Raw genomic sequence first — 13852 nt, forward strand, 5'->3', positions numbered from 1 at the left:
GGGGTTCAGAGTCCTGTGCTAGACACACTGACTTTTGCACAGGTTCAGTGGAGAGAGAAAAATGGTAAAAATTCATTTAGACACCCCCCCCACCCCCCGCCATCCCCTACCAAAGGCACTTGGAATTATTTGTCCAAGCTTTGAATTTTATTGCAAAAATTTAAAAATTACTCCTTTATGGACTGTACGTGCTTCCCTGGTAGCTCAGTTGGTAAAGAATCTGCCTAGAATTCAGGAGACCCAGGTTCGATCCCTGGGTGGGGAAGATCCCTTGGAGAAGGAATGGCTACCCACTCCAGTACTCTTGCCTGGAAAATCCCATGGACAGAGAAGCCTGGAAGGATGTACATTCAATGTAAAATTTCTTCTATTCTCTTTCAATTTCATCAACATCCGAGTTACATATGGTAATAGGGTTGTTCCCAGTGTACAAATGAGAGAAAAAAGAGGGAGGTTAGATAAACTGCAAAGACACTGTTCTGTGTTTTGTGTTGCAGTTAACCAAAATAGAACACAGGTTGTAAGTAAAACTGGAGCTTACTATCTTACCAGATTGAAGAAAGACCAAGAAACTAAGAAGGGTAAGGATATGAAGTCTAGTCAAGGCTATGGTTTTTCTAGTAGTCATGTATGGATGTGGGAGTTGGACTGTAAGGAAAGCTGAGCGCAGAAGAATTGATGCTTTTGAACTGTGGTGTTGGAGAAGACTCTTGAGAGTCCCTTGGACTGCAGGAAGATCCAACCAGTCTATCCTAAAGGAGATCAGTCCTTTGTGTTCATTGGAAGGACTGATGTTGAAGCTGAAACTCCAATACTTTGGCCACCTGATGTGAAGAACTGACTCATTTGAAAAGACCCTGATGCTGGGAAAGATTGAGGGCAGGAGGAAAAAGGGATGACAGAGGATGAGATGGTTGGATGGCATCACTGACTCAATGGACATGAATTTGGGTAAACTCCAGAAGTTGGTGTTGGACAGGGAGGCCTGGTGTGCTGCGATTCATGGGGTCGCAAAGAGTCAGACATGACAGTGACTGAACTGAACTGAATTGAAGGATATGAAACCATGGGAAGTATGGGAACTAGCCCCCTCCATTTGTCATCTGTTTTTCATCTGTGTGGCAAAACACTTGAAACAAATATAATATTGTAAATGAACTGTACTTCAATTAAAAAAATTCATGACAAAAAGATGCAGATAGGTTTAGATTGTTGAGATCATCTTCTTCCACTCATCAGGGAAGGTAATATTATATTAAACTACAAAATGAAGAGATTTTGGGGCAGGTGATCTCATTAATTTCTTCCAGAAAGCTTTGTGTTTTCAATACAAATTGGCTCCATATATAGTGAGGGAGGTCAGCCTTTGTCAAGCCACAGAAGAATTTGTTACATTCTTGCATTTTTTACTATGCTGAATGAAAATCTGCTGCTTTCACTGTTAGACAAGCATTTGGCAACGTTAAAAAAAATTGCTTAATTCACATACTATAAATTTACCCTTTTAAAGCATACAGTTCAATAGTTTTTAGTATATTCACAGTTGTGCAACTATCACCTGCTATCTAATTCCAGAACACTTTTGTCTTCACAAAAACGAATCTGTTACCCATTAGCAATTATCATCATTCCCTCAGCATCCCAGCCACCAACAAACACTTGTCTACTTTCTGTCTCTATGGCTTTGTTTACTATGCACATTTCATATATATGGAACTATACAATATATGACCTTTCATGTCTGGCTCTTTTAATTAGCATAATGTTTTTAAGGTTCGTCAGTGTTGTAGCATGTAACATAGTGTCAGTACTTCATTCTTTTTTGTTGTTGAATAATATATCAGTATATGGCTATGCCTTGTTTTGTTTATCCATTCATCAACTGATGGGCATTTCAGTTATATTTCATATATTTTATATTAAATATAAATTCCTCTCATTGAAAACAATATGTTTAGTTCTACTTAGGCAGGAACTACCTCTTGTATTTATTTTCATTTATATTACTTAAAAAAACATTTATCTATTTGGCTGCATCAGGTCTTAGGATTCTTCATTGTGCACAGGCTCTCTAGTTGTGCCTGACCCTGTGATAGCTGAGAAGTTTTTCTTTGCATAGTCCTCTGGCTGGATCGCCTCACCATTCAACAAGGACTGTTAGAGCTCGGCCTCATCTCCTTAGCCTTGTTCCAGATACAGCTATTAACCCTTGCACAAGTGAAGAGACTAATGGAAGATCAAGACAGGCAGGGTGAGAAATCCAGGGATAGTGAGCCAGAGTATAGTGCAGGCCAGAATCCTAGTGGGGTGGGCTGCCTCCCCTGACTCCCCTCCCAGTGTCTTGGTATTGGCTGGCTTACTTATTACTGCAGAGGCACCGTGAGGCACCGTGAAGCTATCATCAGGTTGGTGCGTCATCAGGGCTGCTTCCGTGCCATGGCTGCTGCTGCCTCTGCTTAGCCGTTTGTGGCTCAGAGCAAATCTATCCCCCTCCCTACCACTCCTGGGGTTTGGGGGCTACATCACAGCTGTGAAATGACCTGATCTTGCTCCGACCCTCCCTGGCTCACTGCTTGAGGCAGGTTATTGTCTCACTCCAGCAGGAGGGACCCTTGGTGACTTTGGGGGTTTATCTTGGTCATCTGTGAACCATCCCTTTCAAACCTAGTCTTGGAAGGCAGTACCAGCAGATGAACAGTTCTGCCAGGTTGAATTGTAGGTATAAGCTGTGTTCTTAGGAATTTCCTGGCTGTCCAGAAGTTAGGGCACTGAGCTTCCGCTTCAAGGGGCACAGGTTTGGTCCTAAGGTCCTGCATGGCTGGAAAAAAAAAGATGTGTTCTCCCTTCTCCCCACTCATTTTAGTAAGTAAAGTCAGTTTTGTTATAATGTGACACATGTTACATTATGAAATCTTAAAAATCACCACGCTATGCAAATCCCACATGAAATCCATAGGATTTATGGAAGAATGGAGTTAGGAGCACAATACGCAAAAACTTTGTCAATGACATGTTAAAAAAAAGAGAGAGAAAAAAATATAAAGAGTACCACTGAATGCGAAATTCAGTTATGCTCAAATTTTTTCAAAACATATCACTGGTTTTGCGACATATTTGTGTGTTCAAACCAAGTGACACAGCAGAACTGAGTGTATGTATCACTTTCTCCTCTGTCAACAGACTTCCTCTCTCCCATATCATGCACCTCAGTAAATGACTGTCAACTTAAAAAAACTCTGTTCCACATATTTATCCCTAGGTCTTTCCATGGTACTTTCCAGTCTCATTCCTCTATCCTCAGGATCTGCCTATTATCTTCTAAGCTGCAGTGAACATGGGGGTACAGGTGTCTTTTCAAATTAGTACTTTTATTTTTTTTTGGATAAATACTAAGAGTGGACATGTTGGGTGATACATTTGTTCTATTTTTAATTTTCTGAGGAAACCCATACTGTTTTCCATAATGTCTGCACCAATTTTCATTTCCTCCAACAGGATGCAGGTATCCCCTTTTCCCCACATTCTTGCCAAAACTTTACTATTTCTCAAATTACTTTACAAGTGAAAGTGAAAGTCAATCGTGTCTGACTCTGTGATCCCATGGAGTATATAGTCCATGGAATTCTCCAGGCCAGGATACTGGCGTGGGTAGCCTTTCCCTTCTCCAGAGGATCTTCCCAATGTAGGAATCAGACCCAGGTCTCCCACATTGCAGGCGGATTCTTTACCAGCTGAGCCACAGGGAAGCCCAAGAATACTGGAGTGGGTAACCTATCCCTTCTGCAGTGGATCTTCCTGACCCAGGAATCTATCCGGGGTCTCCTGCATCGCAGGTAGATTCTTTACTAACTGAACTATCAGGGAGGCTCAAAAATTTTGTACTATTTCTCAAATTGCTTACAAAGGGACTATTTATTAGGATGTGGTCAGTAAGAGAGCCTGGGTCCTAAATGTAGTTATCTAGGGCTGGTAAATAACAGCACATGTCACCACCTCTAGCTGTGAAGGGTTGTGTGACTGGATTCCTGAAGAAGAGAGTTGGCGTAGAGAAGGTTACCTCTAGAGGAGTTTCTTTTTTTGGGTTGATTTTGTTGAATTTATTCTATCTTTTCTTGTGTGAGTTATGTTTGTTAACATTTATGTCCCTCTTTCATGTTGGTTTTCCTCAAAAATTTTGTATTTGGTAGTAAAGAAACATTGCACTGAACAGGATGAGCAAATGGAAGTTGATTTTATTTGATACTATTGCCAGCAGTCAGGGAGACAACACAGACCAGGTCTAGATGCTCAGTTCTACTGAAACAAAAAGTGGAATTGGGCTGGGGTAGGTGTCAGGAGGGAGAAGGCAATGGCACCCCACTCCGGTACTCTTTTGCCTGGAAAATTCCGTGGATGGAGGAGCCTGGTAGGCTGCAATCCATGGGGTTGCTAAGAGTTGGACACGGCTGAGCAACTTCACTTTCACTTCTCACTTCTGTGCATTGGAGAAGGAAATGGCAACCCACTCCAGTGTTCTTGCCTGGAGAATCCCAGGGATGGAGGAGCCTGGTGGGCTGCTGTCTATGGGGTTTCACAGAGTCGGACACGACTGAAGCGACTTAGTAGCAGTAGCAGCAGCAGGTGTCAGGAGAAATGGTTTCAGCCCTGGGCTGAGCTAGTGGGGAAGTAGTGGAGGACTTTAGGGAGAGGTTGATCAATAGGATTTGTCATGCATATGGAGCTATTCCTGAGATTGCAAAGGCTTTTGTCTTGATTAGGCCATCTGTGCTTGCTAATTGCTGCTCTTAGAAGTTAGGCTCCATAGAGGCTGAGAGATAGGGTGCTATCTCCTTTGGTGTTTATATTTTAGGAGAAAGTTCCTAGGCCTTGAGAAAGACATTTCTAGGTTGTAAAACTGAGAGATGATTGGGAGAAGATTTATTTATATGGCAAAAGGGCAGAGAAAGAATTTACAAGTTTTCTCAAGCAACTGTCCTAAGAACAGGGAGGCTAGATGCTAACAGGGAAGAAATCTGTCTAAAGTTTAGACCAAGCCATCTTGGTCATTGGCTAATTGTTTCTCTTTCTAGTTGGCAATCTCAGAATGCTGCTGTATTTGTTTGATGCAACCTGTTATTGGGGAGGTGTGGGGTGTGCCAGGGGTAGATTTATGGTTAAGCTTCTTTCCCATGTCTCATGGGGCATGAATATTTGCATCCATTTGGGTCACTGTCCTATTTTCTGACCCAGTCACCACTATTCTGAACGCTCACCCCTCTTGCCTGACTTTTGGCTCACTTCTTGTCTAAAAGTGTATTTGCAAAAGGCTCTCCTGCCTACCTGCTCCCACTCTGCTACCCTTTAATCAGCAAGTAGATTTTCTAATGCCCACCCTGCTGTTATAGCATCAGACATTTCTGAATCTGAATCAGTATTATGTTTGTAGCAGTCCTTTTCCATGCACCTTTTAGGCTTCCATTCTTTCTGATAATTCTGTTATAGATGTGTTTCTTCTTTTGGAGTTTCTTTACATTTTCTCTTTTTAAAATGGCTCTGCATTTGTTTTGCATTGTGTTATAGATTGACTTATTATTGACTATCTTGTCAGTATTGCTAGGTTTTAGAGTGGAAGGAGGAGGCTGCCGTAAATGCTGAATTTGTCATGTGGATTCAGAGATCTTTGGAACTTATTTACTGTGGAATCGTTGAGACCTTCTTCATGGTACATTATGTTATATATTTCTTAAAATATTGCATGGAAAGAATGTGATGTGTATTTTCTGTTTTCAGAAGTTAGTTCATTCAGAACATATTCAAACCCAACTTTCTATAACATTCCACCATCACAGAGGCTAGGAATGTAAAAGACTTAACTTTTGAGTCTTTCTTGCAATCGGATCTGAACAACAGACTCATTTCCGGCCAACCAGGTATGAGTAAAAGTCTGTCGAGACTCCCTTTTAAATAATTTCCTTCTTGTCTGGAATGTGGGGATGAATGTGGAGTAAGGTATCTATAGTTTAGAATGACAGAGCAGAAAGTCGAAAGAGCCTGATTCCTTCATGTCACAATTGTTGCTCTTGTTCAGTTGCTAAGTCATATCCGACACTTTGCAACTTCACGGACTGCAGCACTCCAGGCTCATCTGTCCCTCACTATCTCTTGGAGTTTGCTCAAATTCATGTCCATTGAGTTGGTGATGCTATCTCACTCTCTCTTCCTCTGCCGCCCCCTGCTCTTTTCGCCTTCAATCTTTCCCAGCATGGTACAACAGTGTGGCTTTAATAATTCTGAACTGCCTGACTGTGGTGTGTATGTGTGTGTGATGAGAAAAATAAACTCCAGTGGTTGGCCACTATTATCTATTGTCTCATATACAGGCAGACACAATCCTAATAGTTTGTTACCTAAAGTTAAGGAGGCACATCTCTCTCCTTCCTGATGTTCTGTGCCATGTGCTGGCCAGTCCTTTGCCATAACACAGCTGTTCACTCTTCACTCTCTCCAGAGTTGGAAGACACTTTTAAGTAGGAGTGTCTTAATCTGAGCAGTTAATGAAAAAAAAAATGTGTCTCTCTGGCTCTCAGCCATGTGGTAACCCCGGTTTTAAAGGTCCTATATCTGCAGGGAATCTGCAGTTGGGGAAGGGCAGTTTGATTCAAGAAATTGCTAATATTCGGCTAACTGACAGCATATTGAAGAAGAGGGTATGCAAATCTATAAAATTTAGGCTTTCAAATACATGTTTTTATTGTATTTTCCTTTTTCTACTTGCAACTAAGGCAGACTTCTGGGAAGATATCACTATGCACTTAAGAAATAAGGAATTATGCTTCACCTACTTGAAGGTGGTGTATCTACACATATTATTTAGAATTTTTCTGCTTAAGAAATTTGTCTATTCTCCCTTACATATTTATTTATTGGGTCATTTGTTTATATCAGAATGGGGTCATGGATATTTATTTTGTACTTTAGTTATAATCCAATACTAGAACTTCTGACCTGTAAAGAGCTTTTTATCATCACTCCTATCCTTACAACAACAACAACAAAAAGCCGAAAAAAAGGAAATTCAGTGATTTTTCTTGGACTCATCAGAGAATTGACATTGCAGGGTAACTTCTACCCCCAAATCTGGGGGGACAGGTAAAGACAGAGAATACAGAGAATCTGGCTAATAGAAGCAGAAGCTACTGGAGCCATAAGCCGGTAGGAAGACTTCAAAGGTAATTTAAACAAATCCTGGAGGATGTGTGTGGACTAGTTTGAAAATGAGAAACACTTGGAGCTGTAGTCTTAGGGAGGCTCCACACTTTAAATCCAGCAATTCTAGCAGATTCTTATAGTAAAGATCCAAGAATGGGTTGTGAAATAAGCCCAGAGCATGCTCCATGTTAGATGCCTCCTCTCCAGGGGAAAAGACTTTATTAGAGACATATCTTACCTGGAGTGGGGGGTATTTCTCTGATTCCAGGTTGTTAGTTCTGTGATTTCAGTTCTCTGATGGGTCCAGAAAAACAGTTGATTTTTAGTTTGTTCAGGTTCATCTTGATATAAGGATGGGAGTGGCAACTTCTAAGTTCTTTTTATATGTTGGAACAGAAAAGAAATCTGAGTTTTCTTTGACACTCAGATCTTAGCCACATAGTTTTTACTAATTTGTTAGTTTTCCATTCTCTTTATACCCTTACTCTACCTGGGAGGCTTTATCTGAATTATCCTTATCAGCCTGTTGGTAGAATTGGAAATCCAATCTCTTGGATGGTAAGATTAGAAGAAATTCCAGTACTTTTGGGATTTATTTTTCCCTCCCCCAGAGGTTAAAGGATCTCAGGGACTTAGTCCAAGCATATGGAAAGAGAAACAGGCAGTTTGCCCCATGCATTAGTACACTGCTTTTTATCAGCTGCAATACTTCTGCCCTGGGTGTATGGGAACACCGTTAAAAAAACAGGTGAAAGCAGATGGTTCGTAGATAAGCCTTGTCCATAGATACAATAAAGCCTTTCTATTTAACTCACTCTGTCAAAGAAGATGATTCAATTCCTTGAATATTCATGGCCTAAGTTTTGCTTGGGTTCCAGCCTCACTCTAAAATTTCCTTCCTATTTGACCTTAGGAAAGTTTCTCAACTTTCTTGCCTCATCTGCAAAATGTGTAAATAACAATGGGTCTTGCTTCACAGGGTTGTTCTGGGAATTAAATGAGTTAATATTTGTGAAATGTCTAGAACAGTGCCTTGCACATAGTATGTACTATGGAAAATAGGTGAATTAATTTGAATTGATGATCCTAGTAATTGCGACATTAAAATTTTGTCCCAGAATGACTGGGCTCCAAAGCCTGTGAGCTTTCAATACCGATGATAACTTTCTGCTATTTAAAGCTGGCTCACTTCCTAGACATATTCTCACCCAGACCAAACAACCTTTGGAAGCCCACTCTCAACTCCTGGGTCCTAAGGGCATACACCATAGGGTTAAGGGCTGGGGGGATGACACTATGCAGCACATTGAGAAGAACAGGGATGATGGGAAACCTTCTTCCTGCCAGATGGGTGACAGATACTACAATAATAGCGGTGTAGAAAAAGAGAATGAGGGTGAGATGAGAGCTGCAGGTACTCAGGGCCTTAGATGTTGCTTCAGCAGAGTTCAACCTCAGCACTGAGCGAATAATCAACATGTAGGAAGCAAAGACCAGACCCATGTCACTCCCAACCATAAACCAAGCCAAGGCCAAATGGTAAAATCTATTAATAGTGATGTCATCACAGGCCAGACTGGTGACCCCCAAGTTAGAGCATAGGCAGTGGTCAATCTCATTCCTGGAGCAGTAGTGTCTCTGGGCAGCAAGTACAGGCACTGGGATGACCAGTAGGCCATTTCTGAGCATCATAGACAGTGTGACTTTGATCACAAAAGTCTCAGTGACTATGGAAGGGTACTGAAGGGGATAGCAAATGGCTACATACCTATCCACAGCCATGCAGAGGAAGATGCCTGACTCCATGCTCATGAAAGAGTTGATGGCATACATCTGAGCAAAGCACTCAGAGAGACCGATGGTCTTGGCATTAAACCAGAAAATGGCCAGGATTTTGGGCATGATGGTAGTAGCCAGGCCAATGTCCACTACAGCCAAGATACCAAGGAAGTAATACATGGGCTGGTGTAAGGTAGACTCATGATGGATGGTGATCAGGATGAGGAGATTGGCACCAAGAGCTAAGAGGTAGAGTAGAGCCAGGGGCAGGGAGAGCCAGTGTTGCCAGCTGTGAATGCCTGGAAACCCCATTAGAACAAACTCAGACACTTGAAACCTTGAGCCATTGGTTATAGTTAGGGTAGTATCCATGTCATGGAATGTCTTCTTCTCAACATTTATCTGTGAATTAAGGGAAAACAAGAACAGGCTGCAGTTAGCCCAGTTGAGGGTTAAAATTTGTGTAGAAGGATATAAGATTCACCAACGACTCAGTTCTTTTTAGCATAACATGTCCTCAACTTGCTTGAGGCCCTTGGGAAAAGTTCAGATAAGAACAATGGAAGAGCCAAAACAGATTCTAAGATAAAGCTTTTAGCAGAATAAAAGTGAAGATTTATGGCTTTGTTTTCTTGAAATTTTGAGTAGTTATTTTTAATATGTGGGGGTTATGAACACAAAGCAGAACACATATGCATATGTAAAGAATCCAGACTTTCAGGAGGTAAAGTTTAACGGCAGAAGTGTTTTCCCTATTCTTGGAGATCTTAAGAAAGAGAATAAGCTACAATGAGAACCTTGCTTTTCTCTAAACAGCACCTGAAGCTGACAAATTGTTTCTGACAAAACCCATCTCATTTAATCTTCATCAAACAGCTGTTGCTATTCACACATGCATAGAGGAAACAGCACTTAAATAAGTCTAGATAAGAATCATATATTGAAAACGCTAATAAGTGATAAAGCTTCAGCAAAATTTTAACCTTTTGCATTTAATTTTAGCGTCCTTTTCATCAAATCATATCCAAAAGTTCAATACCCTTTAGGAATACCATTTGTTCCTGTTTTGGTTATGAAAGTAATGTTAAAGATATACTTAAAGCAATATTTTTATTTTAAAAAAATTTATTAATTTAAAATTTTATTTTTAATACAATTTAAAAAGGTTACTTTCCACTTACAGTTATTACAAAATATTGACTGTATTCTGCATGTTGTACAATACACTCTTGAGCCTATCTTACACACAGTGGTTTGTACCTCTCACTTCCCAAAATCCCTACATTGGCCCCCTACTCCACCACTGGTAACCAGTAGTCTGTTTTCTATATCTGCGAGTCTGTTAAAGGAATATTTTAAATCATCAACTTTATTAATAAAATGTATAAAGAGAGAAAATTACCAAAAAACTTCCATCTACTTCCAGATTTTTGTGTGGTATTGGTTAGAAGTATGGAAGTCATTTACTGCACACATTTAGACTTTTTTGTTTAAGTAACTTCATGTCTTATTATTGGTCCTGTAATACTTGATCTTCCTTGTTCTGACATTCTTGATTTTGTTCATTCTTGAATTGTTGTATAATATACTCAAGTGTTTGCACCAAAAACTGTACATGGGCATTAAGCTTTGGAATCCATTAATATCTTAGATTCTTTTTGCTACCTTTATCTGTGAATACTACCTTAGCTTGTCAAATATTTAGGTGTCAATATTTCCTTTCCACATCTCTGTCTTTGCTTCATTTGATGGCATTAACTGTAAGATCATGGCTCTATCCTTCACCATCTATGTGAAGAATGAGTGACCATGCCATTTATAGATTATAATAAATGTATATTTCCCATGAAACTGATGAAGAAAAATAATATAGTTTCACTTTTAGAAAACAAAAAAGCTAAAAAATAACTTGAAATACAAGTAACTATAAATCATAATCTCAACAAAGATAATGATGTTTAACATTAAACATTTAATTTTCATCATTTTTCTTTGCAATCTTTGTATACAGAGGAAATTTCACATAAGTAGAGTCCTTTATTCTGTGCTTTTTCTTAATATAGTACATATACATTTCCTAACTAATTGGAGAACACGTTAAAAGAATTTTAAGTCTTAAAAAAATTATAAATTTTATAAATTATCAATGGCCACTAAAATTTTCATATTTTTTAAATGACATTTCCCCTAGCTTTTGTTTGGCTTTACATGTATATGTACGTATTTTACTTTGATACTTATATTATTTTCTTTTTTTTTCCTATGTGTTTTCAGCTTAATTAGAACTCTTTCACCAAAAATTTATGGAAGGTATCTATAAGAAACTGTAAATTTCCCAAATTCATATGAGAAAATTTTGCCTGTATTTGCATTATTCTGGGGGAAGGGTCCATGTAGCTTTCATAAAATTCTCAAAGCATTCCATTTTACAAACAGGAAACAATTACAAGAAATTATTTTTACTCAAAATTTTGACAAATTCACCTCTTATGACTCTCCATCTTTTAATGGTTGACCTTCTGGTTCTGTGTCTTAACTTATGTACATGGAGTTAATTTTACTGTTAATGAGAAGTATTTAAATAAGTCAGTTTCTAATAATTATTAGAAATGTCTTCTACATTTCTCTTCAAGTGAATATTATGCCTTGTGTGTCACATAATAAGCTTTCATATGCATAAATTTTACCTGGGCAATCAACTATTTTTATTTTTTATAGTTAATTTTGTGCCAATATAAAACTGAATGAAAAGTTTTAGTTTTATAATATATTTGATATACAATAGAACTATATTTTCTTATTAATTGTTCTCTTTAAATTCAAAATCTTTTTCAGGTGTTTATTTTCCAGATTAACCTTAGAATTCCCATGTTGAGTTCTAAGATAGTAGTTTTAGTTGGAATTATGTTAAATTTGTAGATTAATTTTGACAAAAAGTTCATGTCCTTATGCTATCAAGTTTTCTCATTCATAAGTATGATTTTTCTCTGCATTTGTTAAATCTTAATGTATATGTGCCCACACTCTCAATCTTCCCAAGATGAGGATAGTATCATAACAGTGTGTATGGGACAGTAACACCCATGCTGAACCCACTGATGTACACTCTGAGAAACAACGATGTGAAAGATAAGCTAATTAAGGTGGTCAAAGGAAGGACAATGGCCTGATGGCCTTAGATATCTTGTCTGGAATCCTTGTCAACGAGTCACTGGTCCTCTACTCTTTCACAGTTGTCCACAAAGAAGAGCTGAATAAAAATGAACCTATCTCAAACCCAATCAAAAAGCTTTTTTTTTTCTTTTTTGGTTCTTCTGCATTGTTCTTATTATGACAAATAGCATTTTGGGATGTTTTAAATGAATATGACTTTTTTGTATTATGTATTCTAATGTTTATTTATGACCGATGGAAATTCATTGAATTTATTTTTCTCAGTGTAATTATATTTTTCTCTTTAATTTCCTTTTTCATTCATCCATTGTGCTAAACTTGTGCCATTTTTAAAACATTTTATGAGTGTCTGTATTACATCCACCAAATAATGCTTGCAGATAAAGTGTATTTTGGATTTATTATATGTTGAAGTTATATTTGTTTTATTTTTGTCTTGTGTATTAACCATTTTTCTGAACTGTTGTAAATTCTTAACACTGATATTCTCTTTCTGATGTTCTAGGTAAAGCAAAAATTTCTTGCATACATTGTTATTTTCTCTTTTTATGGATATTAATTTATCTTAATTTTTGCTTCATATCTCAAAGAAATGGTTGAAAAGTGATTATTAATGTAAAATAAGTATGATGGCAAACTATTTCAGTTTTTTTGTCAGATTTTAATAGGAATTTATACTGTTCATGGGGTTCTCAAGGCAAGAATACTGAAATGGTTTGCCATTTCCTTCTCCAGTGGACCACATTCTGTCAGACCTCTCCACCATGACCCGTCCATCTTGGGTGGCCCCACACGGCATGTCTTAGTTTCATTGAGTTAGACAAGACTGTGGTCCGTGTGATCAGATTGGCTAGTTTTCTGTGATTATGGTTTCAGTTTGTCTGTCCTCTAATGCCCTCTTGCAACACCTACCCTCTTACTTGGGTTTCTCTTACCTTGGACGAGGGGTATCTCCTCACGGCTGTCACTCCTGACCTCAGATATGCAGATGACATTACCCTTATGGCAGAAAGTGAAGAGGGACTAAAGAGCCTTTTGATGAAAGTGAAAGAGGAGAGTAAAAATGTTGGCTTAAAGCTCAACATTCAGAAAACTAAGATCATGGCATCTGGTCCCATCACTTCATGGGAAATAGATGGGGAAACAGTGGAAACAGTGGCTGACTTTATTTTTTTGGGCTCCAAAATCACTGCAGATGGTGATTGCAGTCATGAAATTAAAAGACGCTTACTCCTTGGAAGGAAAGTTATGATCAACCTAGATAGCATATTAAAAAGCAGAGATATTACTTTGCCAACAAAGGTCCGTCTAGTCAAGGCTATGGTTTTTCCAGTAGGCATGTATGGATGTGAGAGTTGGACTATAAAGAAGGCTGAGCACAGAAGAATTGATGCTTTTGAACTATGGTGTTGGAGAAGACTCTTGAGAGTCCTTTGAATTGCAAGCAGATCAAACCAGTCCATCCTAAAGGAGATCAATCCTGGGTGTTCATTGGAAGGTCTGATGCTGAAGCTGAAATTCCAATACTTTGGCCACCTCCTGCAAAATTGACTTATTGGAAAAGACCCTGATGCTGGGAGGGATTGGGGGCAGGAGGAGAAGGGTCGACAGAGGATGAGATGGCTGGATGGCATCACCGACTCAATGGACATGAGTTTGAGTAAATTCCGGGAGTTGATGATGGACGGGGAGGCCTGGCATGCTGCGATTC

General features: G+C 38.8%; 1 protein-coding gene across 1 annotated transcript; it reads right to left on the reverse strand.

Annotated features, from left to right (window-relative positions):
• Positions 1 to 8373: 8373 nt before the first annotated feature.
• Positions 8374 to 9617, reverse strand: LOC122694840 (olfactory receptor 688). The gene has a single exon (XM_043904168.1). It carries the CDS (start codon positions 9337 to 9339, stop codon positions 8374 to 8376), a length of 966 nt encoding a protein of 321 aa, XP_043760103.1. The 5' UTR covers positions 9340 to 9617.
• Between the last annotated feature and the right edge of the window lie 4235 nt (positions 9618 to 13852).

This window comes from Cervus elaphus, chromosome 1 (genome assembly GCF_910594005.1).
Source record: "Cervus elaphus chromosome 1, mCerEla1.1, whole genome shotgun sequence".
NCBI lineage: Eukaryota > Metazoa > Chordata > Mammalia > Artiodactyla > Cervidae > Cervus > Cervus elaphus.